At 45.7% G+C, this 24,339-nt stretch overlaps 1 protein-coding gene across 3 annotated transcripts in view; it reads right to left on the bottom strand.

Annotated features, from left to right (window-relative positions):
* Window positions 1-24,339, bottom strand: part of RABEP1 (rabaptin, RAB GTPase binding effector protein 1) — a 749,444-nt gene that overhangs the window by 535,023 nt on the left and 190,082 nt on the right. For all 3 annotated transcript variants that reach the window (XM_069226667.1, XM_069226669.1, XM_069226668.1), the window contains exon 4: window positions 2,853-3,013. In XM_069226667.1, the coding sequence (XP_069082768.1) occupies window positions 2,853-3,013 (161 nt within the window). The remainder of the gene's footprint in view (window positions 1-2,852; window positions 3,014-24,339) is intronic.

Genomic DNA, 24,339 nt, shown 5'->3' with positions numbered 1-24,339 from the left:
TGCTGTAGTCTGGAGGTGAGGAACAACTGCCTGGGACAAGCCTACTTTCAACAGCTAATCGCTGAGGTAGGAGAAGACTGGAAGACACAACTCCACAGGTGTGCTGCAACCACCTATATCACCTTGGTGAACACTCAAGGATCACTGGTAAGGCCAAAAAGGAGCACAGCAAACTGATAATATTCATGGCTCACAGTGGAACACGGGTAACATCCGTGGGCCGGTAAAAATGGAATGTGGAAGTAGGCATCCTGCAAGTCCAATGTTACCTACCATCCAGTCTCCAGGGTCTAGGGCAGAGACACTGAGCTAATGTGAGCATCTTAAATTTCTCCTTCTTCAAGAATAAATTGAGAGGGTGCAGATCTAAAATAGGGTGGAGGCCTTCACCCTTCTTGGGAACTAGAAAGTAGTGGGAAAAACAACCACACCCTAATTCTGATGTCTGCACCGTTTCGATGGCTCCTTTGTCCAAAAGAGCCTGAACTTCCTGATGATGCAGGAAGTGGTGGTCCTCTGTCAACTGGTATAAGCATGGTGGCATGGGTGGCAGGGTATGTAACAAAGGGATGGATTAACTGCACTGGACAATTTGTAGTACCCACTTGTCTGTTATGGTCTGCCAGCAGTACAGGTAATAATGGATCCTGTCGCCAACTGAGTGCCTGTGAGGGCACAAGGGAAAACTAAGGTGGTTGTGAGGCTGTGACTACCAAGAGGAGTGGCAGACTGGTAGACTGTGTGTCCCACGAGGCTTGTGTTAACCATGTCTGTGGCCATTAAAAGAACAGGGGAACCTATTGGCCTTGATGACTCTGTGGGAATGCACACTGTTGGTAGCCCCAACGATGGCCACGGAAGGGGTAAAAGGCAGAATGGGGTTGTCGGGGGCAATGAAGAGGCCCAATGCCCTGGTAGCAGTATGGTGCCATTGAAGAACATGTCCATAAGGGATACCTGGACATCCCCCAAAAAGCCAGTAGATCTCGGTCAGGCATGGTGTCCGAGTGCCACTAATGATGCAATCACTCTGCCTCGAGTGGCAGTCATATCCAGTCTGCAGAGAATGGTGAACTGAGACTATGGGCAGCAACTTGTGCAACAGAATCCCAAACCGTGGAATGCAGTGTTTGTCGACCACAGTGTAAGGCAAGTGGAAGAGAACATCCTCTTGCCAAAGGTGTCCAGCCTCTTGATCTCCGCATCCAGTGGTGTGGTAGGGAATGTGCCAGGATTTACCTTGGGAGTAGAAGCCTCAACAACCAGACTCTCTGGGGTGGGGTGCTGGGTGAGGAAAGATGGGTCCCCAAAAGCAGGTCGATGGAGAAGGCAAATCGTCCTATGCACATGCACTGCTGTGCAAGACTTGGCACTAGCCCAGAGTGAGGGCTTTGCTAAAAGGAAGGAGAGATTCTGAGAGAGCCACTCCCAGGTAAAGCACCTTTATCAAGACATTTGCAGTGACTGCCACCAAGAGCAGCATAAGGTTGAGGAACTCCGCTGCCCTTCTCACCACCATAGCAAATGAAGCTCATTCTTCTGTAGCCACACTAGGAGGAGTGACAAAACCAGTGTCTGGGGAGGTGCCCAGACCACTGGCATCCACCAGTTCCTCATGTCACTTGTCTTTGACCTTATCAAGCGAGATCCTCAGATCCTATCCAATCACACATCTCCTCATGTTTGTCAAAAAAAGCAGGACCTAGCTCCAACTCGGAAAGATGATTTTCGGCTGATGCGAGAGTACATGTTGGACAACGCTGACCCTTCTCCATATCCGAGTAAGGTATAATTATGGCGTCAGCGACGTCACTGGAGCAGGCTCGGGGGAAGGTTGTGGGTCTCACGGTTGGAGTCAGTCAGGATCTAGAACTGGATGCAGGGGGCCCGACTGGCGCAGAGGGCAAATATGGCAGTGGAAATCCAGTGGCGGCATTGGCTGAATCCATGGGGTCCGAAGGCACTCCAGATGGGGTGTCCTCATGTCAATTCCGATACAGAGCTGAACGACACCATCTGCCAGCATGCACAGGTATTGCATGAAAGGTTTACAGAACCAGTATAATACTGGGGGAATATTCTAAGGCAAGGAATCCGCATCTAGACATCTCTTTAAAATTGATGGGTTACTAATAATGTGGCTTGGCCTCTGCTTGGGGGGTGGGGTGGGGAGAGGAAGAGAAGAGAAGATAAGAGAAAAGAGAGAATATGTATAAATATATCCCCTCGAGCACACTTGCTCCTGCTGGAGTCAGTACTCATATTGGGGGGGCGTGGCCCTTCAACCCCAATTGAGGGGCTGCGGCTGAAAGATATTCAAAATGGAACTCATTTTTACAGTTTGTGGTTATCCTAAACCTTTGATTTGGATCCACCCTTTTGGACTGCAGAACAACCCTCCTTTAAAAAAAACATACCTTTTTAAAAAATATAATAGCAATGTTAAACATTTTGCTGGATTTCTAAATCAGAACCCACTAATCTGTTGCTTGTGTAACTTTTTTGCAAGTGTTTTGCCCTTGGCTCTCCTATGTTTAATAACTTCAGTCCAAGTACGATGCTCACTCAAGAAAGTGGAAGCTAATGTTTATTGCTGCACAAGCATGACGAAGCGTTTCGCCCGTCACGAGGGCTTGTTCACATAATTCCACCATATTGTCATTCCCTTTTAAATATCCGTAAAGTAAAAATAAACATGGGACTAATCACATCTACTTAATGGCAGACATCTTGAAAAGGTATTCTATCTGTGCATAAACACAAGACCTCGTGAGAGAACATGCAAATAAAATAAACAAAGAACAAATACCATTATATATCAAATCAAATAAGTAGTCAGTTATCCTGTGTACCTTTTTCATTTCATTTTCAAGATTTTCTTCTTGCTGGCCTTCAGATAGCCTTCGTCTCAATTCTGTTATTTCTCTCTCCACTTTCTCCCGATATTGTCCCCATTGATTTCGTTCCTGCTCGAGTCTGTGATGATATTGTATCTCATATTCCCGGACTGTATCTGTACAACACACATGTGCTTGTTAAGTGGAATGTTATGCACCATTAAACACAATACCCCGTGAGATAACATGCAAATAAAGTGAACAAAGGACAAATACCATTCTTCGTTAGTGGCAGATATCTTGTAGTGTATCATCGTTTGATTCTAAACATATACAAGTATATATAATTTTAATCAATTTAATCTGTAAAATTGTATATTACTAGCGTAAAGTACAGGTAAATACTGCCAATCAGTTTTTATGAATAAAAGTCAGTCTACTCCATATATCTATATAAATATACATATACACACACACATATTGCATATATATATATATATATATATACATACATATATATATATATATACATATACATACACACCCACACATACATATAACTCAAAGTATGCTAAAAAAAAATGACACTTTTTTTTATTTTAAGAAATACTGTTTTACATCCAAACGAAAGAATAGGATTACGGATTACGCATTAAAAACAAACCACAGGGTCCATTCAAATTAATATTTTCAGTTTCCTGATCACCCAAAAAAAATATGACAAAAGGAGAAAAATTACACTTGCAAAACAGAAACAAAACGTTGCATGCATTTAAAACATCAGCACAGCCGTATATAAAAAAACCAAAAAAAAAAGTTTTAACAGTAGTACTTTCGCCTCACATGTGCCTGTTAAAATCCAATCCACGAGTGGGTTCGTATTTAGTTCTGCCACCAGATGACGTATTTAACTCTAAAGTTTGGACAGCACACAGAGTCGTATGCCAGTCGAAAGGGGACCGGGAGCAGAGGGAGTGCAGATGGCAAAAATAACATTAACTTCTGAAACATAATGCTGGGCCACTGTAGTTTAAGATTGGTAACCTTCACTCTCTGCACTGTCTTTTTCATAAGATTTTCATTATCTGAATCAGTTAAGTATGCCAGCTGCAGCATTGGCATTGTAACACACGTCTGGAGGCTATAGCTAGCCCACTAATCAAGTTTGTTCTGCAACTTGGCTTGCAAAAATACGTCATAACCAACCCATTCAGCGATCCTCATAGGGACGCACCCGGAGTGCAGACCTGTTGAACACTAACGTCCTGATACATTTTCGGATGAGATATCATTAGCTATCCTCCCCACCCCTGCACACACAAGGCCTTCAGTCTGAAGATCTTGATCAGGCCACTCTTTTAAGGATGATTACCACAACTTGATGCCATTGTTTTCTTTCCTGTATGAATATACTATTCACCTTTACGATGTAAATAATTTGGCGTTCCATCTACCAGTCTGTGTATATGTAAGAATGTGCTATTTGTAGTACATGAACCTAGCCAAAATGGCTGCAGAACGCTGTACAGGATTAAATACAAGCATACAGTCAGCCAGTGATAGGAGACATAGCTGGTTAATGCACTATTTCCACATTATGGTCAAACCCTTCCTAGACTGGAGCAGCTTTAGAGTGATCCTTATGGACACAGGAATTTTGTTCCAGCTCCTGCATGCATAAATGGAAAAGGCATGCTGCCTTGCTTTTTTCTTTTCTTAGTCTCCAATCTGATGGTGATCTGGCTGCGGGCGTACCAAGAGGCACCAGAGATGGTGGACTTGCCTGCAAGAAAAAAGGAGGTGCTGCAATGATGGCTTTGTAAATGATGCAACTGGTTTTGAAGATGAAGTGGGCCAGCCAGGGGAGCTAATGGATTTCCATTATGCTGCGGGTGATATGATCATATTTACTCTGGATGAGACATGCTGAAGTATGTAGCATGCTCTTAAGGGATGCCACTATGGAGTCTTGGAGGCCATGGAGCAGGGCATTTCCACCACCAGATGCAAGTGTCCGAGAGCCTAAACAGAAGATTTTAGGTCACTCTCTAGAAAAACTGTTCAACTTTCTTTTGAAGAGAGATAGTGCAAGGTCATCTGTTCTTTGACCCTGCACCAGTTCTTGAATGAGAGGTTGATGTCCAAAGAATTCCAAGTGACTTGTATGTGGTGTAAGTTGGGGTTCAAAGCCATTAAGGTTCATGTCATTGTTCATGTCACTGTTAATGTCACTCATCCAATGGCTAAGTTGTTCTCAGCATCCTTTAAGTGTGCAAAGTGTGCACTGACTCACGTTGTGAACCATACTTCAGACTCCATTTTGTTACTTCTAATTTGGTTGAAATATACTCTGTGTTTCCAGTTATCTACTTTGGTGATCACTATCATCCTTGTGAGGTATGGCTTGACAGTGCTTCAGACCTTATTCGATCATTAGAAAAAGAGTGTTAAGGAGCACTACTGAGCACAGGTTCTGCCCATATTTTGGTTTTACTCTACAAACTTTTGATTTGACATTAGATGTGCACCTCCACTTATTATTGCGTTTGAATACAGTTTATGAGCTTACAAGCGCCGACAAACTGTAATGGAGTGTTACAATGTATACTGAATAAAAATAATACATTACTACTGTTTTTTCAATGAAAATGGTGCTTCATGCCAATGATGTGTGAGCCAGCAGCACTATGGCCACCTCGATGCAGAACGATTTGCAACACTGGCTTATATTAAACATAACACTGGCATCTCTAAAAAGAGGGCCGGATGAGGTTTGTGCCCCACCACCACAGATGCTAATTCTGACAGGTGAAACAGGAAAACAGGCACTACACCTTGCCACACATTTTTTTTCCCAACTACCTTTCATTGTAAAGCAGTGTTTGCCTAAAATTTTCAAATCTGATTTTGTACTTATATGTGGCCATATCTATATATAAATATACATATGTAGAGATGCCTACACAAACAGAGTCTCTGGCTCAGCGCCACAGGGTTTGTTTTAACATCCATGGGTGACATGAGTGAACTTAGTTCAATGTACCAACACCTGAATGTGAAAGACTGTTTTTTTTTTTTGCTTTGCAAAACCCCACCCAATACATAGTTAAAGTGGCGTCAATGCTATTGGGTTAGTAACAGTCCCTAAACAGGGATCCAGGGACACTGTGGTAATGAGAAACACCCCATTTTTGTTCTTTTCAATCAAACATACACACATATAACATGCGTTAAGAGAAAGACACTTTATTCAAAAGCGTGTTTATTTCAACAGGTTGCTCAACACATCTAAAATAACCACACAGAATACAATTAAAACAGTACAAATGTGCATTGGGAACAACAAGAATTAAACCAACATTTCTACTGCTGTTAAAATGTCATTTGAAACCTACCAACCTAAAACCTACTTATATATGCTATGCTATGACAGCATGGCATACAGTCATTTCCATCTAGATTTCCATAGGGAGAATGAGTGCAACACACACTGTTAATAGAGAAATAGTATAATTATCAGGGGTCAAGGAGGCCACTGTCCCGGGCTCCGACTCAATATCAGCTTTTAGTGGAAAGAGTGAAACGGCAGCATCTCTGGCAGGCAGGATCTTCTCTGGCAGTATTTTGCTCATGATAATCTGGGAAGGACCTATCCTGAAACATAGTCAAGTAGCAGCCCTTTCATACAGTACCTTATGTAAGAGGGAATTTCCAACATCAACATTGAAGTGCTTAATATAACCAATGAGCATCAAGATGCTAGTCTAAGAAGCATTCTTTTAAACAAATAAGGTAAACATAAGACAATTCAGACTACACTGTTCTGGCTATTATTTGTTTGTATTTGAAATTGTGATAACAAGGCTATGTCCAAATCCAAATGACTTAACACTTTCACGGTTCCTAAAAAGGTAAGTGTAGGAAAGTGTCCCTTTTAGCATGGTTACCCCCCAACCACATCCCTCCCCACATACACATTTTTTTGCCTGGTATTGATGCACACTTGGCTGAGTGTGTGCTGGGATCCTGCTAACCAGGCCCCAGCACCAGTGTTCTTTGCTTAAACTATATCATTGATAGAATAATTGTCACACCCTTGGCAAACAGCTAAGTCCCTTGTTAAAGCTACCAGTGGTACCAAGGGCTCTATGGCCAGAGAGGGTCCCCTAAGGGCTGCAGCACGTATTGTGCCACCCTAAAGGGACCCCTCACCAAACACATGCAAACTGCCTTTTTCTCTCCACCAACACACACAATCTGCAATGGAAAAGTCAACATAACATCCCTCTAAGGTTGCCATGCCCACAAACCAGTGCCTGTGGCATAGGTAAGTCACCCCTCTAGGCCTTATAGCCCTACGGCAGGGTGCACTATACCACAGGGGAGGGCCTAGCTGCATCAGCAATAGACCCCTATGGTGTCTAAGTTCATTCTTAGACATTTTAAGTGCAGGGTGACCATAGTAAGTACATGGGCTGGGAGTTTGTTATTACTAACTCTACAGATCCAGGATGACTTCACTGAAGACTGGGAAGTTTGGTATCAAACTTCTCAGTACAATAAACCCACACTAATGCCAGTGTTGGATTTACTGTACAATGCACACAGATGGCATCTTGGAGATGTCCCCAGTATTTTACCCAACCCTTTAGTGTAAGGCTGATCAGTCTGTGCCAGCCTGCCACTAACAGACAAGTTTCTAACCCCATGGGGTGAGAGCCTTTGTGCACTCGGAGGTCAGGAACAAAGCCTACTCTGGGTGGAGGTGCTCCACACCTCCCCCTGGAGGAACTGCAATACTTGGCAGTGAGCCTCAAGAGCTCAGGCCTCCTGTTACAGTGCCCCAGGGCACTCCAGCTAGTGGAGATGCCCGCCCCCAGACCAAGCACCACTTTCAGCAGGAGGTCCTGCGGGAAAATGCAGTAAAACAATGTGTGACCACTGCAGCTAGGACCAACCCTAAGGTGCCCAGAGCTGAAGTGACCACTGCCTCCTTGCAGAATCCTCCATCTTGTTTTGGAGGAGAGGGACCAATACGGATAGGAATATGTCCTCCACCCACCCCCCCAAAAGGAGTGGGCATAGGAAGGGTGTAGCCACCCTCAGGGACAGTAGCCATTGGCTACTAACTTCAGACTCCTGTAACGCCCCTAAAACTACTATTTAGGGGCACCCCTGAACCTGTTCACCAGAATCCTAATGCCCTCAAGAAGAAAGAAGAAGAAGGACTGCAAAGCCGACCACAGCAGAGAAGACTCCAGACAACAACTAAGTTGGCCCCAGCCCTACTGGGCTGTCTGCAGCTTCAAGACTCCTGCTCCAAGGCGGCTACATACCCTGCAGGACCAGCGACCTTTACAACCCCCAGAGGACTGCCTGCCCAGCAGAGGACCAAGAACTCCAGAGGACAGTGGCCTGTCCAAAAGAAATCTTTCAAAAGGTCTCCAGAACCACCCTGGTTCTGCAAGCCCTGTCCACTCTGCACCCGACCTCCATGGCCTGAGCCCAGGTGGCACACCGGTCCAGAGAAGGTCCGCAGGTGATTCAGACCTAGAGTCCACCCTGGGTTGACCCCCTCGAGACCAACACAACGATGCCTGTAGCCTGAATCCAAAGATCCCCCCTGACCACGACTGGATGCAACGAAGATTCCGGACACCCAAGGAGACCCCTGCAACCGCAGTCCCCCAGCCTTGGAGAATCCGACAGACGGTCCAGCAACGTCCAGCGGGCACCCCCCTGCTTGTCCAGCCTTTGGTTTCCCAGAAACGACCCCCTGGATTCAGCCTGCTGTATCTCTTGTGACCCCTCCCCCTTACTGTAAAGAATTGGGCACCCAGCTATGTGTCCGCACCCTGCTGCCCTGTGCCGATAAGGGTATGTGTTCGGTGTGGACCTGTGCCCTCTCTCCCCCGGTGCTGACCTAAACCCCCCAAGCATGTGTCCTAGAATCGCGGGTACTTACCTGCAATATGCTTTTCTATCGAGCACCCCCAGGCCTCATAGGATTCCACTGAAAACCAGACGCGAACTTTGACCTCTTCGGCCAGCCGGCCCTTGTTGCTGGTGATGCACCTTTGGGGTCAGCCTAAACTTTGACCATTCAACATCCTAAGCCCTGAAGACTGGAATCGTAAGTCATGTACTTACCTGTGCTAAAACTCCCCCTGCCCAGGACTCTATTGACTCCTATTAAAAATTGCACCAAGTGTCAACTTTTGGAATTGAAAAGTGTTACTTGTAAACTGCTTTATCTGCAAAACCCAAACAACGTATATTTGATACGTATGCTTGATACCTATTTACAACTGTACTCAACTGCAACAAAGATCTTTAGCTTCCACTAATAAAGTAACAAAATATATTTTTGCTATAAAAAAAAATAATAATTTGCCTGGAGTTAGTCCTTGAGGGTGTGCCTCATTTCTTGACTCTCTGTGTACAACTAATGCTTTGCACTACCCTCTGATAAGCCTAACTGCTCGACCACACTACCACAAAAGAGAGCATTAGTATTATCTACTTCAGCCTCTGTTGAGCCCCTGGATTCTGTGCACACTATACCTCATTTTGGTGAAGTATATACAGAACCATCTTCCCACAGTGAGGACAAATGCCACCTGCATCAAAGGCAGGCGTGCTGATGATTTTGCAAAAGTACAGCGAAAGGAGCCTCCCGTACCGAAAATGGACTTGGACCTTATATCTTTACATCACCAGCACGGTATTCAGCTGCTCAAGATGCAGAGGCTGACTATGCACATGGTATGGGACTGTCGAGTTCTGGCATCCAACTTTGGAACACACTGGCATGGTGCTGGGAGGAGAGGTACCCTGCACTGCTGAAAAATTACTCCTGGGACTCACACTTGGTAACAAAAGGGCTCCAGATTCCCGACAGGCAAGCTACTTACCTTCGGTAACGCCTTATCTGGTAGAGACAATATCTAGTTGAAGATTCTTTACCTTAGAATTTCCCTCAGTCAGTCTGGATCTGGAGATTTTTCTCGAGTAGTACCCCTGCATGCCATTAGGTGGTATCGATCGACTCTGCGTCCATCGTCAGCATCGGATATGACATTACAGGTCCTACATAGGCGCCACCCTGGTGCACTGACATTAGTTTCTTTTCACGACTTTCCACTGCAGAAGTGCAGAGCCATGAAAAACACGGACTACTTGTGCGTCAAAATTAGGGCCCTGAAAGGGAGTCCCTATCTCTAGAAACCAGTTTGCAGAGCAGGGAGTATGGGTGGGTTGGTAAGGAATCTGGTGGAAGGATGTCTGACTGCCAAGATTTCATTACAGACTGACGCTGGAAGGTTAAAAACTGTCAACTGCTGCCACTCAATCTCCACACAAGAAGGCGGAGACTTGACAAGTGCGGATGGAGAACCCTCCCCCTGCTGCTGCGACAGAAGATCCTCCTGAAGAGGCAATCCGATCGGAGAATCGATGGCCATGCTCAGTAGCTCAAGATACCAGACTCTTCGTGCCCAGTCCGGAACTGCAAGGATTACTGGGGCCCAGTTGTTCTTGATCTTCTTGAGAACTCTGGGCAGAAGTGGTATGGGCATAAAGGAGGCCCGAGTTCCACTCTAGATGAAGTGTCATGAGCAATTGCCACTTTGGAAACTCCAACGTGCAATACTGGTGACATTGCCCGTTCTCTGCGGAGCACAAAAAGATCTAACGAATGCTCTCCTCACTGCTGAAAGAGACCTTGCACCAGCTCTAGATGGAGATGCCATTTGTGATCGACTAAGCATTTGTCAGCTAAGTTTGCTCACTCTGACGTACAGAGAGCCCGCCAGAGGTTGAACCACCAGGGAACTGCCCTAATCTCCGGCCGCGTCCAGAGGTGAAGAGCCTCTTGACAAAGGGTCCACAACCCCACCCTGCCCTGCTTGTTGCAGTAGCACATGGCAGTGGTGTTGCCCTTGAACACCTGCACTACCTTCCCTGAGAGTGAGGGGCGAAGTGCTTTCAATGCTAGTCTGATCGCCTGGAGCTCCAACAGGTTGATGTGGAGTCTGGACTCTGCCAGAGACCAGATGCCTCTGATCTCCACCCCCCACTGATGGCTGTCCCATCCCAGGAGTGACGCTTATGTCACTATTGTCAGATCTGGCTGGGGAAGGGAGAGGGATCTGCCTCTGACTCAATCACGGTTCGTTATCCACCACTGCAGATCTTGTGCAGTTCCCTCCAAGATCTGGACCAGATCACAGATATTCCCTGATGCTGCGCCCACTGGAACTTCAGGTCCCACTGCAGAGCCCATATACGTCACCTGGCATGATTCACCAGCAGGATGCAGGAGGCCATGAGGCCCAGAAGGCTCAGTATTATTCTCACTGAAATCCAGAATAGAGGCTGAAACATCTGTTTCATAGCCTGGATAAGCCCGAAACTGCATTGTCTAAAACAGCTCAGATGAAATGGTGTGTCTGAGAGGGAGTCAGGTGTGACTTTGGTACCTTAAGAGTGAACCCTAGTGAATGCAAGAGGTCCATAGTAGTCTGGAGGGGAAAGACGACAGCCTGGGGTGAGCCCGCCTTCAACAGCTAGTCGTCGAGATAGGGGGAAGACTGAAACCCCTAATATGCACAGATGAGCTGAGACCACTGCCATCACCTTGGTGAACACCCGAGGGGCCCTGGTAAACCCAAAGGGGAGCGCGGTGAACTGAAGGTGCTCTTGGCCTACTGTGACCTGCAAGCAGCATCTGTGGGCAGGCAGGACGGGGATATGGAAATATACGTCCTGCAAGTCCAACGCTACCATTCGGTATCCTGGGTCCAGGGCAGATAGAACCTTTGCCAGAGCGAGCATTTTGAACGTCTTCTTGAGAAAGAGATTGAGGCACCGAAGGTCTACGATAAGGCGGAGGCTCTTGTTCTCTTTAGGTACCAGAAAGTAGGGGGAACAGCAGTCACAACCTCCTTATGCCTCCCTTGGCCAAGAGAGCTGTAACTTCCTCTCTGAGAAGTGTCAAGTGATCCTTCTTTATCCAATCATAGGATGGTGGCATGGATGGAGGGACAGTCTCGAAGGGGAAGGAATAGTCACAGTCTCGAAGGGGAAGGAATAGTCCCTTAGGACTATCTGAAAAAAACAACTGTCTGACATGGATTGCCAGCGGAGCAGATGATGGCGAATCCTGCCTCCGACCGGTCGCTGGTGGGGAACCATCAGACTAGGAAGGTTTAAAGGAAGCTGCAGAGGGGTGAAGTGGGGGGATGGACTGCCAGACCGATGGCTCCATGATCCACGAGAGCTGAGGATCCCACATCCCCGGCCACTCTGAGGCTGGGCAGCAAGCGCAGCACGGTGCCCTAGTGGGGAATGGATGTGGCTGGGCACTCCCTCTGCAGCCATGAAAGGGGTGAAAAGCTGAGTGGGATGAGGGGTGGACGTGATGCCTAAGGACCTGGCCATAGCACAAAAATCCTTGAAGCTCTCAAGAGCAGTCTGCTTTTTTTCTCTGAAGAGACGAGTGTCAAAGGGCATGTTCACTTGGAAATCACCCCAAAAAACAGGCACTTTCAACCAGGCATGGCACCTCAAGGCCACTGCTGAAGCAACCGCTCAGCCTAGTGAGTCGGTCGTGTCCAGTCCACATCGGATTGTGAACTTTTCTGCGTCCCTCCCATCAGCAACTGTTTGGTAAGGTACAGGCTGGGCCTCCTCCAGGATGTGTGGCAGGACTGGCACAACTGTATGCCACAGCCTGTGGGCTAAACGGGCCAAAAGGTATGCAGTGTTCACGGACCGCAATGCCAGGCTGGCGGAAGACAACAACTTCTTTCCATGTGTGTCCAGCGTCTTGAAATCCCTATCCAGGGTGCAGAAGGGAACACACCCTGGGTGGTGGAGGCTTGGAAGACCAAACTCTCAGCCCGCAGGTCTCATCACCACCACTGAACTTGAAGCCCCCTCCTCCATAGCCACAGAACGGGGAGAGAGCATGCCTATATCCGGGGAGTTATCCAGGTCACTTGCTTCACCCAGGTCCGTATGCCAGTCCATGGGGTCTTGATGCTGGTATTTAAAAAGGTCAAACGACTTCTCCTTTTCCTCACCATAACCTAGCCCATAGTAGTGAGGCACAGGATTAAAAATAGGGCGTAAGGCCCTTGCTGGCACCGGAATCGGCATCATACGATGCCCATCCGGCTCTGTGTCGGAGTTGGCAATGAGGATGGGGGAAGACGCCGCCCGTGCCCCCCGATGGGAGCGTGGAAGGCAGAACTGGTGCCAGGGTAGGATGAAGTAGCACGACTGGTGCCGATTCGGATCCATGAATGGATCCTTGGGTGCCCCTCGGAGCTGAGGCTGAAGCTGCCGGCACGAAACCCAAAGGGGCCCCTTCCAACTCCATGGGATCCAAAGGCGCACGAGCAGAGTCAGTCTGCCCAAAAATGAGTCACATGGCCTTATAAAACTATTTTAGCTGGGCAGGGGTCGCTCTGGCTCCCGGAAACGCAAAGTCGGCCAAGACGCAGGCTCCACAGATAGAGGCCTAGAACGACGACGCTCACGCTCCAACGTCTCGTCGGCCGACGGATGAGGTGAAGTTGAAGAATGTTTTGCCTTCTTTGAATTTTTCTTATGCCTCGACTTACCAGAACGTCCCGAAGACTTGGAGTGGAACGAAAAAGAGGGGGTCCCCTCGACCGAACCAGAGCATTTCCTCTCAAATGAGATCAGGATTTATGCGAAGCTGAGCTCCAGGCCACCATCGGCTTTAGGGACCACTCACTCACAGCTTTCAGATTCAAGGTCCGGCGCTCAAAGCACAACTTCAGGTCGTGGTTGCGCTCTAGACACCAAAGGCACACGAGGTGAGGATCAGTCACGGACATCACCCAATGGCAGGATCCACAGGGCTTGAACCCAGTCTTACGAGAAGACCTCCCTCAATACACCAGGAGTGGAAACACTAAAAAACAAAACGCAAACAAAAGTAAAAAAATAAAATAATAATAAAAAATAAATACATTTTAAAAAGTGACTGAGGGGTAGCTCTTTTTTCAGATCAGCTCTGGCTGGTGCAGAAAGTAAAGAATTGAAGTGAGCATCCTGAGGTAGTGCTTATATAGGACACATCACATCATATCCAGCACGAATGAAGCAGACAGACGTGGAGCCGATTGACTCCACCTAAGAGCGCACAGGGGTACTGTTCAAGAAAACTCTCCGGATGCATACTGACGTCTGGGAGAGATTCTAAGGTAGACATCTGCAACTAGATGTCTTTATCAGATACTTGGGTGAACATTGGCCAAAAGGTGTATATCCATAAATTGGAAGGCTAGCCAAGCACCATCCACCATGTGAGGGAGGAGGAATATGTCCTAGTAGGCGCAGAGTGAATATGTGCAGCTGAAACAAGAGGAAAGCAGGGGATGTAGAAAATATCCTACTGCACAGACCTCAAAGGAAAATTCTGGAGGCATTCAAACACCCCGTCCCTACACCACCTCAAAGGAAAATTCTGGAGGCATTCAAACACCCCGACCCTACACCACCAAATGACTGAACCCCACAGGGAAAAGCAATTGGTGTATTGCCCCATGGGAAAAGAGCTGCACAGTTGGGAAGTTCTGGCAATGTCCAGTATGACCAAATTAGTGAGTGATATGTTCAGTTTTGCGAATTGTTGAATTGATAAAGTTACAATGAACAATACTGTCTGTAGCAACTGTCAATTTAAAAACACACCACATTCTGCAAATTTCCTGATGTACGGAAAAGCAAACGGACCACTGTGAAAACTGCTACTTATGCACCAGATATCCTCTTTGAGGACAACGTTTTTGCCTATGAAGGTGTAATGTCAATAAAAGCAACAAACTGATATAAAAAAAAAATTATCTTCCTTCTTTGAAATAAATGATACTAAAGACAAACAAAAGAGAAAATAAAACTTTATGCTAAGTGTAACAATGTGAAGTCAAATATTTGTACCATTCTGTATTAAAATGAAAGCACCATATGTGCATCGATATTATACTTCATAATCAATGTCTTAGTAGTGTTGCATATTATTTGGCTTCAGTCTTTTTTTTACTCTTCTTCTCTGCTGATTTCTTTCCAAGATACACCAATATTCCACCTCTCTCTCAGACGTTCACAAGCCTTCCCTCATTACACTATTCTTTTCCTAAAATCTCCATTGCACTGACATGAACTGCTACTACTCATGCAGGTGATCTAAATCTAGTCTCTTTTCATGAGACCCGAACTTTTTTGTTTTTAACATAAATACGATCACCTACTTTTAATTTTCCCCTTAGTTCTTTTGTTCTGTTTCTTCTATCATATTCTCTCGAAGCCTTTTCCGGAGACTTCTCAAAAATACATTTATGTATCCATTGTTACCATGCCCACTGCCCTATCGTGCCATTTTTTTGATCCCATTCAAGCTGGACATAACTTGGATGAAGATGGTCTAACCATGAGCACTTAACCAGTCCATTGACTTGAGTGATACAGTGTGATGTGATGTTTAAAATGATATTCTTGTAAAACTTTGACTACCTCTTTTGCAATACGTTGTACAAGACTGTCAGATAAAATCTTTCAAAGGAACCCCTTTCTCATGAAGATGATGGTATGGGGCTCTAATATAGATTTACTTCATGCCCAGGGTTGTGGAATTCCTATTGCCTGATGCCCAGGACATTTTATTTTTGTTCAAAGACACCACAATTGTATGTTTATTTTGTCCTGTGGACAAGCAGGTCTAATGGCCTGCAGAACAAACCTTGGTTATCAGTTTATCGCACCACACTATGGATCTGTGAAAGAGCATTGTCCGCAGTTACGGAAAGATCGGTATTCATAAATTCATGCTGTTCAAGCTTGTATTTATGGTTCACTAACACAAAGTCTTTATTAGTAGAGTTAAGGGTACAAGGAAATGCTGTGATCTTGGCCTGCTACCTATAATGCTCCCCCAAATGCTGATCAAATGCAAATATTCACAGACAACTGAAAGCAAGATTAATGATTCTTTGCATTCAAAATTAAATGTATACAAAGAGTGCAACTGGAAGAAAAGCATTTTGCTAAATTGTAAAATTTTAGTTATCATGATTTAATAAAATGTGTTTGCTGCATGCTAGATTTTCAGAAAAATAAGAAAAATTTAAAATTATTGTAAAACCACTTTCAGCGACATTATGGGAAACAAGAAAATAGACCAGCACTGACAAAGACAACAAGTTTAGCGCGAATTACCACCCTTTTGGATTTGTCAGTGCGGGTTTGTTTTTTCCATGGTGTTTGTAAAACATTGTTGTGAGAGCTTCTGGGCCCACGCCAATGTAAAAAAGACAGTAGCTAAAAACAAACGTTTTTTGTCTAAAAAAGCAACACCGCCGTAGCAGTCCTTGGCATTAAAGGAAACTACTGTGTCTGCCAGTGTCCTTCACGTGAACGAGCACAAAACTGACACTTTAATTGAAGTTAACCATATATAAAGATATATAGTTATAGTTCGTTAGCTGTTCCCAAAGAAAAACGTTTGTTGTGTTGCTTATAAGTTTGGCCGTACGTGATGAATTTTCCCAAAACTTTCCCAAAAATGCGCTACTTTTTGATGAGTTTCTGCATGCAAAGTTTTCGGGTGATCGGTCAAGCGGGAGCCAAGAACATGGGGGAAGGGGGAAAAAAGCGAAATCCCTATCCATTTTTCATAGACTTCCTTTAAGAAGGGCTACAGAAAAATATGCTGAACAGAATTACACCAAATTTGGCAGGAAGCTAGGTCTTAGTCCGCAGACTGTGCCTTTTGTTATTTGGTGTAAATCTGTTCTGCTCTTTTTAAGCAATTAAAGGTCGAAAATATTTGTATGTCTGGGCCTGCGGGTAAGCTTGAGAGACTCTTGTGGGAGCATCAATTAAAAAACAGAGCGTTCTGATTGGCCCATGGAGCTTTATTTCCCGTGAGCCAATTTGCTCCTGCAGGAGTCAGACTCCCACGGGAGCAAGTGCTCTGATTTGCTGCCAACATATATGGGACGGGAGTGGGGTGAGGGGGTGGTGGGTGTTTGCACCAAAATGAAAACAACCCAGCATTTTTTGCAGCAATCCCACACCACTCTCGTGGGATCGAGGGGTAAAAAAACAAAATGGCAGTTGTGTTGTTTAATTAAGGTAAGGAGAATCCCTTCCTCGAAACATTATAGGCCCTGGAGAGGCCATCCTGTGATGAATGCACAAACAGTGATGGGGCCACGTGGCCCCCTCCCCACTCCCTGAGCCATTAATGGCCTTGGGGAGCCCAACACCGGGAGCTGGCTCACTTGGTGTGCCCTGGGTAGCCCATCCCCATGACACAGTACTTTCCCTGCCCCCATCAGCAGGTAATCCAATGTGTGCTCTTGTCTGATGGGAGCATTTTGAAACTCCTGCCAAACAGAAGCATACACAAAGTTTGCTCCCAGCGGGTGGGGCCCAGCAGCTGAGAACAGACTTAAGATCTTTTACCCTGCCCGCACTGATGCAGACAGGGGGACAGATCAAGATATTGCTCTCACTCAGAGGGAGCAGCATAAAAAGTTGCTCCTTCTGGGCAAGAGCAATGCCAGCTCCCACAGCATGGGTGGGCAGCAAGACTCACACCTATATTAAACTTGTGCACTGGGGGGATGGGGTTCTCTGGGCCAAAATAAGCTTGGGGTGGGCATCCGGTACCCCCTCCTCTTTAAAAGCAAAACCCACCCCTTGGAGATGGGATCTTCAGGCCCTTTAAAAGGCTCAGGGAGGGAGGCTGCACTGCCCACCTTAAAAAAAAAAGGCACCAAATCACCTACAAGCTTCGCCCGTTTGGCCCTGCCCCTTCCATGTTGGTACGCAACGGTGTCCCGCCACTTTCCAGACTAATGGACAGTGTATCTTCTCTACAATGGCACATTGAAAAAGGATAATTTACCTGTCATTATAGTTCTCGAATCCTAATAAAAGTCATAAGCACTGAATATTCCCAAATATGTGTTAGAAACCCCAGAGCATATATTAAATATAGAATATATATTTATGTGTAGCATAAAAAAAAAATGTATGTAGTACTTTAATATACATATATATTTAATGCTCTTTCCGCTGGTGTAGACAGATTAGGAAAGAACATACGGAGTGAAATCATTCGGTTGATGTGAAAATCAGATACCATGATGGGAAGATAACTCTGATGAGTTCTCATTACCACCCTGTTAGCATGAACACCATGTACGGTTCTTTAGCACATAGAGCCTGAATTTCGCTGACTCTGTGTCCTGAAGTAATGGCCACAAGAAAATACGTTTTCAGGGTAAGGTGTTGTTGGGATGCTTTATGTATCGGCTTAAAAGGAGGGTTCATCAGCTTTGAAAGCACCACATCTAATTTCCAAAGAGAAGAGGGAGAACACACAGGTGGAAACACTTTCTTCAGTCTCTCTAACAATCTTTTATTATGGGCAGTTGGAAAAATGACCTTTGTGTAGGGGACTTCCTGTGCTCAGTAACTGCTGCAAGATGTACCCTAATAGAGGTAAACTGTAGACCAGATCAGATTTCACTAAATGGAGGACAGATAAGGCAAATGTACCTCCTTCTGCCCTAAGATTGGGTGGAGATTATTTTGAGCACACCACATGTAAAACCTTTTCCACTTAAAAGCGTAGGAATGCCTGGTGGGATGGTCTTCTTAACTCCTTAAGAATGCTCATGCATTCCTGCGAGAGACCAAACAGTAAAGATCAGAGAGGGAAGGCTGGAGTGTAAAATTTTCCCTCTTAACTTGAAGAGGCGATCCAGTCTGAATGGCAGTCTCCTTTGTGGTCTTTGTCAGGTGGAGGAAATCCAGGTACCACCATTGGCGGGGCCATTCTGGAGCATTCAGGACCATTCTGATTCTAGATCTGTACAGTTTGTTGATGACTGTTGGTATCAGCAGAATGGGAGGAAATGTGTACATAAATGTCCTGGTCCAAACGTGTACATAAATGTCCCGGCCCAGTCTATGAAAAAGGGCATTCCTCTTGGTTCCCAGTTGGTAGAACCTGGATGCGAAGTCTGGGCATTTTTTTTTTGTTTTGTCTGCAAATAGGTCTATTTGCAGATGTCCCCATTCCTGAAAAGAACAAGTTACTTACCTTCGCTAACGCTTTTTCTGTTAAATACAGTAGCTACCTCTGGATGCCTCACCTTATGAATTCTCCCAGTGCGCCAGAATTCAACAGAAATTTGCTTCCTAGCTCTCCAAGTCGACGAGGACGTCACAACTGCACAACTCTGGACGCAACTCCGTATGACGTCATCATGGCAATAAGAAGTCCTTGCCCGTGCGCTGACTTCACCTTCACCATTTCTCACATGTCTTCGAGGCCAACAGGTGAATACCAACCTCACAAAAACAATATATACCAATCCAAATACAAATATAAACCACAATATTTGTTTATATAAAAAAACACCAAAAACGTATAACATTTATAATAAAAGAAGTCTTGCTATGACCAGACGGGCAATGGGGAGGAGGGTGGGACTGTAAGGAATCCACAGGTAACTACGGTATCCACCAGAAAAAGCGTTACCGAAGGTAAGTAACTTGTTCTTCTGATGGATACAACTACCTGTGGATTCCTCACCTTATGAATACAATCCCAAAGCAGTCCCACACTCTGAGGTGGGTGCATGACCTGTCAAACCAAGAAATCCTGCAAAACAGAACGCGCAAAATGGCCGCCCGTCCTAACTTCCGAGTCTAAGCAATAATGCTTCTTGAAAGTGTGGAGGAAAGCCCAATTTGCGGGCTTATAAATTTCAGCAACTGGGACACCTCTATCCAAAGCCGAAGTGGGGTGAACTTTCTTTGCCAATGAATAACAAATCTTTATGCAAAGAATGACCCACCTGGAAAGGGTTCTCTTATGGACAGCCTTGCCCCTCATCTTGCCCACATATCCAACGAAGAGTTGATCATCAACTCGAAAGTCTCTTGTCCTCTCAATGTAGAAACTCAGAGCCCTTTTTGGATCCAAGCAATGAAGTCTTTCTTCCTCCTTTGATGGATGAGGAGGAGGGTAAAAGGTAGAGAGTGTTATAGACTGGCCCATATGAAAGTGAGTGACAACTTTAGGAAGGAAAGCCGCCCTGGTTCTCTGCACCACATCAGCATAAAAGGTTGTAAAAGAAGGTTTCACACTAAGAGCCTGAAGCTCACCCACACACCTAGCCGACGTGATAGCCGTTAAGAAAACTTTTTTTAAACTAAAAGCCTCAACGGGCAAGAATGCATAGGCTCAAACGGCGAACCCATTAGAAAATTAGGAACCACATTCAAATCCCAACGAGGCATGACAAACAGAGTGAGAGGGAACTTGTTAGTCAAACCTTTCAGGAATCTAATAACTATAGGGGACTTACATAAGGAAGGTTGATCAGGAAGGCACAGAAAGGCCGACAGAGCTGATAAATAACCCTTCACAGTCACAACTGCACATCCCTTCTGTTCTAAGGAAAGTGCAAAAAGCAAAACATCAGACAAATGGGCCTTCAAGGGATCAATTTGCCTCTCTCCACACCAAGCAACAAATTTTGCCTATCTGTTAGCTTAGACAGTCTTGGTGGAGTGTCGCCTGGCCGATAAAATAACACCCACCACTTCTGGAGGGAGAGAAAAGGAACTCTGATTGGCCCGTTCAATCTCCAGACATGTAGGTGCAGGCTGACGTTAGCACGCCGGCGAGAACTTCTTATTGCCACAATGACGTCAGACGGAGTCGCGTGCGGAGCTGTGCGATTGTGACATCCTCAGAGAGCTAGGAAGAAAATTTAAGTTGAATGCTGGTGCATTGGGAGAATTCATAAGGTGAGGAATCCACAGGTAGTTGTATCCATCAGAAATATCCATTACAACGTCATTGTGCAGATCCCAGTCGTGAGATTCGGCTTAGAGAGTCAACCTCTGTGTTCTGGATCTAGGTAGATTAACTGCTGGGATTTGATTTCCTTGTTATGTGCCAGTGCCAGATGGCCTGTGCTTCCAGGGATATAGGGCGGGAGCGCGTGCCGCCTCTTTTGTTCAGATAGTGCATTGTGGTCATGTTGTCCGTCTGGATGAAGAGAGCACTGGTTTGAACAGATGGATAAAAGACCTTAGGGCTAGATGTACCACCCACAGCTACAGCATGTTGATGTGGTATTGTTGTTCCTTGGCAGACCACAGGCATCTGTAGGAAACCCATGTGAGCACCCCAGCTTTGGAGAGACATCTGTGATGAGACCACAACAATAGTGATGCTTTTGCAGCCAGGGACACGGTGAGCTTGGTGTCCCAATGGTCTGTAAATTGATCCCACTAATCCTCCAGATTCTGATGCAATGGTCTCATGTGCAATCTGGCATTGGGAACAATGAAGATACTGACGCCACTGATCCTTGAAGACCCACCACCTGCCTGGCCGACGGATGTGGAGTGTAAAGGAGGCTGGCACACTTCTGCAGTACTGAGGATAGTCGCTCCTCCGAAGGACACATTCTTGCAACTTTTGTGCCCTGAGTTGCACTTAGGTAGTATATCCGTTGAGTTGGAACCTGGATGCATTTTTTACATTAATCTGCACACCTAATGATTGCAGGGTGTTGACTGAGATCAGGCAGTGTTTTCTCGTCAGTTCTTGAAAGGAGCTTTTCACCAGCTAGTCATCTAGACCAGTGGTTCCCAATCTTTTGACTTCTGTGGACCCCCACTTTATCATTACTGGAACCCAGGGTTTCCCAGTGAATCACTACTGGAATCAGGGGACCTCTCACTGAGTCATTATTGGAAGCCGGGTACCCCGGCCTAAATATTGTCACTGATTTGAACCACAAAACAATACAGAAACAAGCATTCCATCAAACACATACACAAATAACACATTTGATATAATTTGCAAACAAATAAAATAAAAACATACATTTTTTTAATTTTAATAGGAAGTTGGAGCTTTTCTAAATTCAGTTGAAGCCTCACATCATCAATACTATATTCTGTTTAATGCACTTGCGCTGCTCCCATGCACAAATCGGCGGATACTAATTTAATTTTAGACTCCAATTTCGAATTCCTTGACATTTATAGTATGTTTTAACATTTTCAACTGTACATTCAGCCACTTTAGTCATATGCACTTTATTTATCTGTTAATATTAGTTAATTTTGTAAGTGGTCACGGATCGCCTGAGGAGGCTTCGTGGACCCTCAGGGGCCCCTTGACCATAGGTTGGGAACCTCGCATCTAGACTAAGATGCCTTTCTTCCTCAAGGCTGCTCCTACGACAGCCATGCACTTCGAGAATGTGCGGGGTGCTGATTTCAGGCCGAACGGAAGCACCTGGTACTGGTAATGATTGGATGCCACTTTGAACCTCAGGAACTTCCGAAGTTTCTTGGCGAGTGGGATGTGAATATAGGCACCCTTGAGATCCCTGGAACACATCTGATCCCCGTGATGGAGCTGGTGCTACATCTGGTCGAGAGCAAGCATTCAGAACGTTTCCTTCCATATGTGTTTGTTGAGCAGACAGAAGTCGAGAATGGGCCTGAATTCTACCTTTGGGACTTTTTTCTTTATGAGGAAATATTGAGAGTACACTCCGACCCACCCCCTCTATTGCCCCCTTGCAGAGCACAGTTGAGACTATGTTCTGCAGCCGGTTTTCCTGGTGGCAAGATGTTTCTGAAGGTGGTACAGCCGGAGGAGGGGACCTGAAACGAAGTGAGTACCCATTTGCTACAATATTTAAAATCCATTTGTCGTTGGTAATGTTATACCACTCGTTTAGATGCTTGTTGATACTTCTCCCCTACCAGAATGGGTAATGGCAACAGGGGAACTCATTGTTTGCTTGATGACTTTGAGGAGGCTGGGGGTTGTCGAGTAGCTCCTTGTCCCCGCGCTGATGTGCGGGACTGGTACTGAGATCTGGTGGATCGATTATGTTGGTGAGGTGGTACCCAGTGAGTGGTTTGAACCCTCTGATGGATGAGATGCCTGCCATGAGGCCTGTACAGGTAATTTATTTATTTCCTTTTTTCTAGTCCTACGGCTTTTAGTGCGTCAAACTCTGTTCATTTTTGCCATTTTGTCATCCGTGTGAGATCCAAACAAGGAGTTGCCGGTAAAAGTAAGCTTCAAGATGCGCAGCTGTGCCTCCAGCTTAAGGCCTGTAAGACGAAGCCATGATGAGCATCTGGCACATATACCATGCAAATATTTGAGCATCGCCAGGTCAGAGCCATCTGTCGGCGCCCTAATTATTTGGTTTGCGACCAAACCCAATTCTTGACGAATTTCTTCAAATTCCTGTCTGTCTTCCCTTGGGAACTTCTTTGAAAATCTGGCCAGTAATCCCAGAGAGACCTATCATATCACACCAGAAACGCTGTAGCACTAGACACTTTCATAACAGAGGCCGATGTGCTGCGATTCTTCCTGCCCAAAGAATGTATCTGTTTGCTTTCCTTGTCTGACGGGACTGATGCTGAAGCAGCAATAGAATGTGTCTTTTTGGGGGTGGCAATAAGGACCGAATATGGTGGAGAATCGGTTCTCAAGGATCGGAGCCTTATACTTCTTTAAGATTTTGAGGCTGGAGTTAGAAAACTGTCCATCACTGGTTGAAGATGACCTGGGACAAGAGGGAGCAGTGGTCTCAAGGCAGACCTATGCTGTACAGTCTTGAAGATGACCGACGAGGTCAAAGCGGGTGCTGGAATATCAATGTTCAGCTTATTAGCTCACCCAACTAGCACCTCATTAAAGCTATTCAGATTGTCCATCGAGGATACTCTCATTGGTGGAGTGTACGTGTAAGAGTTGGAGAGTAATCTCTCTTTGATGCTCCTGTGGTTGTTGACAATGCAGGTGATCTACGCTTGCAGTGGCGAGATAGAGACCTCCGAGAACTTCAGGCAGAGGTAGAGTATCTTGCTCTGGCACTGCAACAAGATCTACTCCTCGTCTGTGACCTGGTTCTGTGCAGAGGAGTGGGATCCCTATATACCCTGGATTTTGTTGGTAACCTAGGAGAAGAAACCTCTGCCAAGCGGGCTAGAGGCATCTTGTTTCGGGCAGTCAGTTTTGAAGAACGTGTCCGTGGGGGAGATCTTGAAGGAGAGTATGTCCTTGAGTACTGTGAGTCTGGGGTCTGTGGAACATGCCAGTTGCGACCACTTTCTAGTGATCGTGGTGTTTGAGGAGCTTCTAATGGAGAGATCTTTATGCTGCAGAAGAGAGTGGAGAAGACCCTGCAGATGCATCTGACTGCCATCTAGAAGAATGATGCACCAGATCTATGGTCGAAGGCTGCCTTGATGTCGAGCGACAAAGAGCTGTTGTTGACGGTGGTCTTGTGGACAGTTCATGATGTTGATGTGGAGAGTGACACCTTGGCATTGAATGGAGTCTCTGTGGCGTTGGCGAAGACTATCCTGTAGGTGTCTGACTGGTGACTTGTTGCAA

This window comes from Pleurodeles waltl, chromosome 3_2 (assembly GCF_031143425.1).
Source record: "Pleurodeles waltl isolate 20211129_DDA chromosome 3_2, aPleWal1.hap1.20221129, whole genome shotgun sequence".
NCBI lineage: Eukaryota > Metazoa > Chordata > Amphibia > Caudata > Salamandridae > Pleurodeles > Pleurodeles waltl.
This window is presented reverse-complemented; position numbering and strand designations above follow the sequence as displayed.